Source organism: Erpetoichthys calabaricus, chromosome 4 (assembly GCF_900747795.2).
Source record: "Erpetoichthys calabaricus chromosome 4, fErpCal1.3, whole genome shotgun sequence".
Taxonomy (NCBI): Eukaryota; Metazoa; Chordata; class Cladistia; order Polypteriformes; family Polypteridae; genus Erpetoichthys; species Erpetoichthys calabaricus.
In genome coordinates this window covers 304,062,571-304,073,038 of record NC_041397.2, presented here as the reverse complement: position 1 = coordinate 304,073,038, position 10,468 = coordinate 304,062,571, and the positions used below count along the sequence as shown (strand labels likewise).

Genomic DNA, 10,468 nt, shown 5'->3' with positions numbered 1-10,468 from the left:
TAATTCTGAAAAAAAATCAGAGAATACCGTCACAATGTTTTAAGATTAATAGCCCTAAAGGGTGATCTCAGTCCCGCTTTACAGTGATTGCTATATTGAGCAGATGGTATTATGTTGAATTTTTCTTCAGTGGCATCAAGGTTCGAGACCCACCTGCATGCTTTTTAAAATCTTATTTATGTACGTCTTTAGTATTCTGTAACTTTCTCTTTCCTATATATGCTGTTATTCCTACAGTCATGGTTTCATTCTAGTTTCAAGTTTCTTTTCTTTTCATTACATTTTCATTGTCTTTCAAATATGATTTTTTAAATTCTGTATAGGTTTTCTTTCTGTTCATATTTTATTTATTGGGTATCTTTTTTCACTATATTAGACTAATTACTCATTTAGTATTACTTTGTTTTATCTACCCTGTCTGCTTTACTACATAAGCCTGCTAAAGCCGCAAGTCTAACAATGTCTTATTCTTCTGTTTTTCAAATCTCTTTTGGATTTTGGACTTAGAAATATCTTTTTTTGCTTCATAATTAAGTGTTTTTTTTCTGTTTTTAGAAATTGACTTTCTTTATAGGATATTCTTGAATTGTAGGCTGGTTGTGTTTGCATAGTCTCTTTTGCTCCTTTTCTGTCATTTCATCAAAAAAAATTTTGGCAAAGGATTATTTAAATGTAAAGAAATATAAAGAGTTGCCTTTTTTGTTGGTGGGCCTGTACAGGCTATCAAACCTGCTTCTTGAGTTTGGGGCCAGGGGTCTTTGGCTAGTTTAGTTCTGCACTTTTTGTTCAGTCCAGTGTGGAGTACTGATTTGATTCTCATTTTAAGTCCTACTAATTTTTTAGTTTTTTTCAGTGCTCAATAAATCTTAATAAACATGGTGTTATCTATTCCACAAGAAAAACAAAATGGCTCTGATCTTGCTTTCCTTAGAATGCTCCTTTGTTTAGTTAGATTATACCTTTAATTGCTGTGATATTGATTGTCATATTTAACTTAAACTTTCAGGCAGAGGGCAATGGGTACTTGGCTTTAATATTTTGATATTTGGAGCAATTCATATTTTGCCTATTGATGCCACTGAAAAGGAGAGTCCAACAACAAGATGAGGCCAATGGCACTGAAGACCAGAAGCTGTTACTACAACAGCCATGCTGGATAATGTTATTAAGACTGTTAGCATCCCTGAAGCCTACGAAAAAAGGCGTAATCCTGGGCCACCTTAAATTCCTTCCCAACTCCTCGTCAGCGTCTTTGTTTTGCAAATGTGTTGATCAGCTGCAAGTGGAAGCTACTGTCGCACTTTATTTATGGGGTCAAGCAGAGTTGTGTTGCGGTGCAGCAGTCTATTAGCCAGCGAAAGCGATGTGAAGAAGTTGTCTGTTGTTACAATTCCGCTTTTGTCCAGAAATGGCTCTATAAGCTTTATGACCACAGTCTCAGAAAGTCTTTCTCCCATGGGACGACTGGGATCATTTCCTGAATAAAGAGTGGCAATGCACGTGTACTTTGTCAGCATGCCTATGTCAATCAAACACAGGAAGTTCTGCAGTCTACTTGTGACTTTACGCTTTAGGAAAATAAGTAAATAAATATAAGTAATAACATTCGATGTGGCTTGTGAGTACGTTTCCATCTTTATCTTTTATTACCTTAACCTGCTGCACATCTTTCTCAGCTCGGTCCCTCTGTCTAGCCAATCGGTACAGGTCTTTTTCTCCCTCCTTAGTGTCCAACCTCTCATACAACTCATCATACGCCTTTTCTTTAGCATTCACCACCTCTCTCTTCACCTTACACCTTATCTCCTTGTACTCTTGTCTACTTTCTGCATCTCTCTGACAATCCTTCAAAACTTCTTCTTTGCCATCCTCTTCCTCTGTATACTATCCTGCATTTCCTCATTCCACCACCAGGTTTCCTTTTCCTCCTTCCTCTTTCCGGATGTCACGCCAAGCACCCTTCTTGCTGTCACCCTTACTCCATCTGTTGTAGTTTCCCAGCTGTCTGGTAACTCTTCACTGCCACCCAGTGCCAGTCTCACCTCCTCCCTAAACTCTTGCAGTCTTCCTTTTTCAACTTCCACCATTTGATCTTTGGCTCTGCCCTCACTCTCTTCTTCTTCTTGATCTCCAATGTCATCCTACAGACCACCATCCTTATGCTGCTTAACTACACTTTCCCCTGCCACCGCTTTGCAGTCTTCAATCTCCTTCAGATCAACTCTTCTGCATAGGATGTAATCTACCTGTGTGCATTTTCCTCCACTCTTGTATGTAACCCTATGTTCCTCCCTTTTCTTAAAATTCATATTCACCACAGCCATGTCCATCCTTTTGGCAAAATCCACTATCCTCTGACCTTCTTCATTCCTCTCCGTGACACCATACCTACCCATCACCTGCTTGTCTCCACTGTTCCCTTCACCAACATGCCCATTGAAATCCGCTCAAATCACCACTTTCTGTCCCTTGGGTAAACTGTTCGTCACTTCATCCAAATCTCTCCAAAAATCTTCTTTCTCACTCATTGCACACCCAACCTGTGGTGCATATGCTCTAACAACATTCATCATCACACCTCCAATTTCCAGCTTCATAATCATTACTCTGTCTCACACTCTTTTCACCTCCAGAGCACTCTTGACATACTGTTCCTTCAGAATAACTCCTACGCCATTTCTCCTCCTCCCATCCACACCATGACAGAACAATTTGAATCCACCTCCAATCCACCAGGCCTTACTCCCCTTCCATTTAGTCTCTTGCACGCACAATATATCAACCTTCCTTCTCTCCATCATATCTGCTAACTCTCTCCCCTTACCAGTCATACTGCCAACATTCAAAGTTCCTACCCTCAGTTCCACTCTCTTTACTTTCCTCCTCTCCTCCTGCCTCCGGACACGTCTCCCCCCTTTTCTTCTCCTTCTTCGGCCAACAGTAGCCCAATTTCCGCCAGCACCCTGTAGGCTAACAGTACTGGTGACAGTCATTGTTAACCCGGGGCTTGACCGATCCGGTATGGAAATTTGCATTGTTGTCCGCATATTGATTTGCCCTGACATAACCCTCCTCATTTATCCGGGCTTGGGACTGGCACAAAGAAACATACTGGTTTGTGCATCCCCTGTGGCTGGGTTAATAATTTGCAATAAATTATTCTATCTCTGTGTATGTGTGTGTGTCTATGTGAGTTAATGTGATGTGTTGGGCATTAAAATATTGTTATCCATTAAAGCAAGGCAAGACAGAAACCTAGAGTAATAAGGATCTTGTTAATTAACATGTTTGGCTGTGTTTAATGGAAACTCCTGGAATGTTAATTCCCTGTTCATATACTGTACATCTGAGATTAACCTGAATGCTTAAAAAGGGAAACGTCGACAAAAGAAGGAAAAACAGAGGAGTATGTGGTGAGTGGAAGGTGATGTATCATTCTCATAAGAATAAATTACGAAGAAAAATGAATCAGGGGCAGGTGAGTAAATTGCGGTACAGTGTGTGTTTCTGAGATTTCATTGTGTGAGATTTTATTATGTGAAGATATTACATTTAGTCTTTTGCGTACCTACAATAGACCTGCATTCTATTTAGAAATTACAAAGTGAACTTGAGAAAAAACATTTAAGACAACAACTGAGATATCAGCTAATAGATAGATAGATAGATAGATAGATAGATAGATAGATAGATAGATAGATAGATAGATAGATAGATAGATAGATAGATAGATAGATAGATAGATAGATTATTAAGCATGAAAATTCAAAAGAAACTAATGTCAATCATTGCCTACTGTGATCACTTTGAAGCAGGAGGAAGTGTAAAGTTCTGGATAAGATATTGGAACAACTAAGATATGGAATCAAATCACATTTTATTATACATACAGTACAATTTGGAGTAAAATTCTTAAGTTGCTAAACTCCAATGTCTGTGACTAAGAAGAATAATAAAAAGACAAAAAACAATAATATGTGACTTTATAAATATCAGAAATTATTAATAGAATGTTAAATATGTGATACTAATAAATAATAAATAAATAACATAATGTCAGAGAGTTAAAAATAAGTCATGGTGCAGCTCTAGGCCGTGTCCTCATTCAAGATGCAGATGGACAGTGGACAGAAGTGCCTCCACCACAGTCTCTCTGCGTTGGACTTCAGGCAGTGGCTGTGTTTTGCCAACCACAGTACAGACACGAGGCCGTTGTTGGGATGGCTGGAATCATTGCTAATTTACCTTGCCCTGGTCCAACATCACTTGGTGTAGATGTTCTTGAAGTTGGGGAGTGCACATCCAGTGTTGTGTTCAGATGACTGCACCCCACTCTGAAGAGCCCAGTGGTCCTGCTGCATGCTGTTCCCAAACCAGGCAGATATTATCTAAGCAAGCCAACCTGATGGACTGAATGGTCTCTTATGCTCTGTAAAACTTCTGATGCCCTTATGTCCTATGCAAGTAATCAGTGCTACAGCTACAGTCTACACTGGCCGTGTGCAAAGCTTCATGTCTTGCTCGTTTTCCATCGATCAAACCAAGCAGGAACGTATTCAGTACCAACTTTTTCTGTTCACTGTCTCAAATTACAAATATTAGCAACCCAGGCTGAAAGTTAGGCAGCACCATGCCATCTTTGGCTTTTGATTTTTGTAATGTTCGTTTTTTTAAAGCATTGTCTTTTTTTTTCCTTTGATATAAATCAGCTGATAACAGAAGCAAGCTTTTTTTTTCTATTAATAATTATTGGAGTAGTCTAAAACAGGAATAAAAATTTTGAAAATAAAGTCATTTTAACTATATGCCTGTTAGAAAGAGAAGAACAGTTGACTTTGCTTTGACGTGTAAAGGACTTGTTCAGGGTCACATATTGAGTACTAGCAATAAACTAACAGCCTAGGATTTAAGAAAAGATCTGTTTTATTGGATGTACAGTAAATGCAATAAATATTTTAACAGCACCCAGTTTAATTATATATCCAGTGGTTCAAGAAAATATCTTTTTTTTCCTTTTTTGGCATATTGCTACAACAGGGGCCTCATGCATAATGGTGTACATACAATTCACACTAAAACATGGCGTACGGGCAAAAGTCAAAATGTGTGTACGCTCAAAAAAATTCAGATGCAGAAAACCGTGCGTAAGCCAACTTCCATGCACTTTCACTACATAAATCCCATTCTGCATGAAAGGTAACACTCATGTACGCACCTGCTGCCCCTCCCAGACTCCTCCCAGAATTACGCCTCTTTGAATATGCAAATCAATATAAATATTCCCTTAAGTTCAGTGTTCTGTGAAAAGACAATAGCAAAAGAATGGGGAAAAAAGAAGAATATTAGCGAATGCCAAGTGGAGGCAAGGAAAAATGTACTATTTGTTGATTTAAGCTGTTGTAGAAACAACAGAAGGAAGCTGATTGAACGTTCAAGTTGCACAGTGCCCAAAATACAAAAGAAGTGGTCAGATATCAAAGTCGCCGTGAAAAGGCAAGTCTTAGCCCACTGTCTGAGTATCATATGGAAGCTTATTAGGGTTCAGAGAAAAGAAAACAATAGAGACACAGTGGAAAAAAAAGCTTGAAATGTCAACAATAATCTCGAAAGTTCAACTTTAATCACATAGTTTATTTTGTCATTAAAGTAGAACGTCATAAACTTAATATTAAAATCTTTTAATTTACTAGTTTCTCAAATCCCATCGTAACTATAGTAGCATGTTAGCATGCTTTGTATTCTGTGTGTTCTTCAATGCACTCTATGTGTGTGAATCACTACTTGCTTCTAAAAACAGGCTTTCTCTTACGCCAACAGGACACAGAATCCATTACATTCATGATATTACAGCTATGTGAATAATTTAAATACTAAGATGTATACTTGATATAATTTTCATGATGAAATGAACTCAAACATGTATTAAACATGGGACCACAGTGGCACAGGGGTAGTAATGGGCTGCCGTCCTGCCTCACGCAAGATGCTTGCTGCTCCATGTGTGACCCACGATAAAATAATTTAATAAAGCAGTACTGCCTCTTTCAGATGTAATAACCTGCAATTCCTGTCCTTCCTTTTTCTTCGCTATGTAACTAATCGCCACACAGTCAGCTCTTTAATAAATATCAAACCATCTGTAAGCTTAGAATGTTGATTCTTCAAAACTTTTAATGAACATTGAAATATCTTCGTAGTACATGTTTTATTATTCCAGCCATCTATCCATCCAGGGTCGTGCCATTCCCAGCAAGCATACAGCGAGAAGTAGGAACAATTCCTGAATGGCTCAACAGCTTGTTGCTATGGCTGTCCACCGTATCCATACGTTTAATAACAGTATACATTATTAAAATGAAGTTAAAAATGTATCTCTATAATGTAATATACATATCAAGAGCTCCAAGAAGATAGCGCCTGGAAATCTAAATTGACATAGAAGCCAGGGATCATCATCTATAAATACGCACTCTCTTCTATTGAATTGAATTGAATTCCTTGATTGTTATTTTATGGTACAATGAGATTCAATATGCAAATCCTCCATAAACTTATTTTCCTATAAAATGGTAAAATAATAATAATACGTTAAAAAAAATGAAAAATATAAAATATGAAAGCATAAGTGGCTCAGGTTATGCAATATTACAACTGTAATGCAAGTTTAGTGAGGCAAATGTACTTATACGTACAAAGAGTTCTACTGGGAGCACTTGATGAACTGATTGAGTGTGTTTATATCTCATGGGATGAAACTGTTTCTGAATCACGAGGTTCATGCAGGAAAGGCTCTGAAGCATTTGCCGAGTGGGTGAAATTCAAATAGACTATGTGCATGGCTGATGCAGCGTGTGCTAGAAGCTGTACCCTGATAATTCTCTCCGCTCTTGACACAATCTGCAGTAGAGGTTTCCGATCAGCTGCTGTAGTGCTGTGATTCCACACTCAGGTACACTGGGTTAAATACTCTGACTGATGCACTGAGAATGACAACACTACAGCAGCTATAGTATTTGGAATAGTTTGGTCATTCTGTGCACCATTATATGGTTATGCATTGATTACAATCAGATGCCTTAAACTAAAAAATGATATGCAGTTAATGTCAGTGTATTTGATAAAGCCACGTCTGGGATGTGAATGTAAAAAATAAAGGGAAGCCACCCAGGAAAAGTAGCACTGCTTTGATGCTGTGTGCCGCCAGTTTGCAAAACCGGGCTGAAAACTTGTGTATGCTATGGTTTGAGCTGGCGTGAAAATGTGTGTGGCTTTATGGAAAGTTTAGTTTTTATAAATTGTGATGTGAGCGTGGAAACGGGCGTATGCAACATTTTTGTGTGTACACATCGTTTATATATGATGCCCCAGGACAGAAAATCAGTTCAGCAGAAATGTACATTTCTTTGAAAATTCTATAATGACTGAATCTCCCAGAAAACACCACTAAATAATAAAAAGAAATATGAACTGTACATCACATTGCAAAGGTTCACATCTTATTTAATTTAGCTAGCAAACCACTACACTGGTTTGCACCAAAACTGTCTCAAAAATATCAGTTGGTATAGTGAATCCATTTCTGAAATTAAATTTCTCTAGCACAAACTGTTACCATTAGATTTTGGAATTAGTGAAAAACACTGTTCTGGAAAAAAAACAATTTTTTAAAATTATTTTATGGCAATAACCTGTTTTTCATAGAATATTATTTGAAGTACAATTTAATGGCAGAAAAATGTCAGTTATCATCATTCTTAGCCTCCATTGAGGATGAAACGCCCCAAAATTAAGTGTTTGTTACATTTTTTTTGTCTCACAATCAGTATTTTAAATTAGAAGGTTAGAAAGGTACCTTTTTATTGATCAGAAGAGAGAACGTTGGTGTTTAAATGTCCTTTACTGAAAGATGCAAGGTGGTGTTGATCCATCATTGTCTTAAGTGAAAGAATACACAGCCTGCTTTTTTTGAAACAAAAATATAACAAAACAAAAGTTACTGGTTTATAAATTTGTAAAGGGAGTTAAGAGAGATTATAAAGGAAAATGAGTCGAAATCAGCACTCCACCAAAAAAACACTTATTGTAAGTAATAATTATATTTAAAACAACTGTATGATTAATTTATATTTTCAAGCTTAAATAATTCATTTTAAAATATATTAGTTTTTTCTCTAAATCATGTTTTTTTCATTTTCACATCTATCTATCTATCTATTTAAAGAGCTTTTGTAAAAAGCCAAATTTTCCCCCTGGGGAAAAATAAATCCTATCTATGTGGAGTTCCCACTGATTTACTATCTTTTTGAAGCTACATACCACAAGCACTCCAGAAGAGGTCATCTACCTGAAGCTAAGCCTGTTCAGTCCTGGCCAGTACTTGGGTGGGAGACCATCTAGGAAAAGCTTGGGTTGCTGCTGGAAGAGGTGTTGGTGAGGCCAGCAAGGGGGCTCTTACCCTTTGGTCTGTGTGTGACCCCCAGTGCCCCAGCACAGTGATGGGTGCTGTCCTTTGGTGAGAAGTAAAACTGAGGTCCTTACTTTCTGGGGTCATAAAAGATCCATGGGCATCCTTTGTAAAGAACAGGGTGTATCCTGATGTCCAAGCTAAATTGCCCTCCATGGCCTAGTCATTCTGGTCTCCCTACTCCCCCCACCCCACCCTGTTTCTAATTGGCTATCTCTCTCACCACTTCACCACCTAATAGCTCATGTGTGGTCGGCGTACTGATGCAAAAATTGCTGCTGTCACATCAGCCAGGTTGAGGCTACACATAAGTGGTGGTTGAAGTTGCTCCCCACTCACTAAAAGCACTTTCAGTAGTGAGAAATGCACTATATAAATGTAAAACATTATTATTATTACAAATTGGTTCAAGTGCATAATGTTAAGTGGTGTTTCATTTTGTCTTTCTGGTTCTTCCAGTATGATCTCAAAGATATGCAAATGAATGGATCCAAAATGGTCACAGAATTTGAACTGGTGGGGTTTCCGGGTCTCCTAGACTACAACTTAGTTCTCTTTGTTGGATTCCTTCTACTGCTGTTAATCACACTAACGGCTAATCTCCTCATCCTCTTTCTGGTTTCGCTGGACCACCGTCTTCACACACCCATGTACTTTTTTCTGTGTAATTTATCCCTGCTAGACCTACTGGTGGCAACATCAATTCTTCCGAAACTTCTGGCAGTTCTTTCTGGATATGCCAAAACCATTTCATTTGCTGGTTGCTTTGCACAAATGTATTCCTTAGTGTCATTTGGGACAACAGAAAACTGTTTGGTGGCAGCGATGGCGTATGACCGGTACATTGCTGTTGTTAAGCCATTACATTATAATGTGATTATAAATTTCAGAAAATGCATGTTGATAATGACGATAGTGTGGATACTGGGATTTCTTATCCCACTTGGGTTTCTAATTTTAGTTGTTCAATTGCCTTTCTGTGGTTCAAATAAAGTCATGCACTGTTTCTGTGACTATCCAAGTGTTCTTTCCCTGGCTTGTGCTGACATTAGTGCCCATGCCAATTCAGCATTTGGTGCTGCTATGATATCAAATTATGTACCTTTACTTTTTGTACTGTGGACATATGTCAGAATTGTAATTTCTGTGTTAAAACTTAAAACAACGGAGAGTCTAGCAAAGGCCTTTTCAATGTGCTCTTCACATATCACTGTGGTGCTGATGTATTATGTGTCTGCCTTTGTCGATTATGCAGCATTAAAAATTGAAGGACTCTCGTATGACACAAGAATTTTTATTGCAGGTTTGAATTGCTTTTTAATGCCGATGGTAAACCCTATGATTTATAGCTTAAGAAATGAAAAGATGAAGGCTGCTGCAAGAAAATTCATCAGCCTCAATTTCCTTTTTCCAAAAAATGTTAAAAATTCAATTAATGCTACTGACAAGGTTTTATCAAAAAATGGCATAACATTTTCTTCATGAATGCACTCTGCTCTCTTACGGTGACATCAATCTATCTTGCTAATGTCACTGATTACATTTTGTATCATATGTCCTATTTTCTGTTTATATATTTAAAAAAAGCAAACAAACTCTTATGGACCTGCGTGTTGCTTTTTCAAAGTTTAAAGGTCATTATGTTTTTGCTTCTATCATCATTTTTAAAATTTACACCCAAAGTATTTTAAATAACTGCACCCAACTCTAGCACGGCTTTCTTCAGAAATCCGGTTGACTAGGTTTGTACGCAGACCGGTCTTTGTTTGCGTGTAGTTTGGGATCTGTTCAAATTTGTCTAATTTTTGGACATGGACACAAATAAATAAACATACACAGGCTTGGTCCACAATAGAAATAAAATCCTGCAGTACTTCTTTATATTCCTTGCTTTGTACCCTAATAAATACAAGTTATCGTCAATATACTAACAACCCAATTGTGTTTCACTCACTCAGAATATGGAACCAATGTAGGAAGTATTTTAAGATAGAGAAGCTTTTA

General features: G+C 37.6%; 1 protein-coding gene across 1 annotated transcript; it reads left to right on the top strand.

Moving 5' to 3' along the window:
- The first annotated feature begins 3,409 nt into the window (after window positions 1-3,409).
- Window positions 3,410-10,231, top strand: LOC114641291 (olfactory receptor 10A6-like). Its single transcript, XM_028790363.2, has 2 exons — window positions 3,410-3,478; window positions 8,924-10,231. Exons 1-2 carry the CDS (start codon window positions 3,428-3,430, stop codon window positions 9,947-9,949), a joined length of 1,077 nt encoding a protein of 358 aa, XP_028646196.2. The 5' UTR covers window positions 3,410-3,427; the 3' UTR covers window positions 9,950-10,231.
- The last annotated feature ends 237 nt before the right edge of the window (window positions 10,232-10,468 follow it).

Coding starts and splice junctions, on each gene's coding strand:
- LOC114641291 (XM_028790363.2), top strand. CDS start 3,428: ATGTATCATTCTCATAAGAATAAATTACGAAGAAAAATGAATCAGGGG. Junction 3,479..8,923: donor GAAAAATGAATCAGGGGCAG/GTGAGTAAATTG, acceptor TGGTTCTTCCAG/TATGATCTCAAAGATATGCA.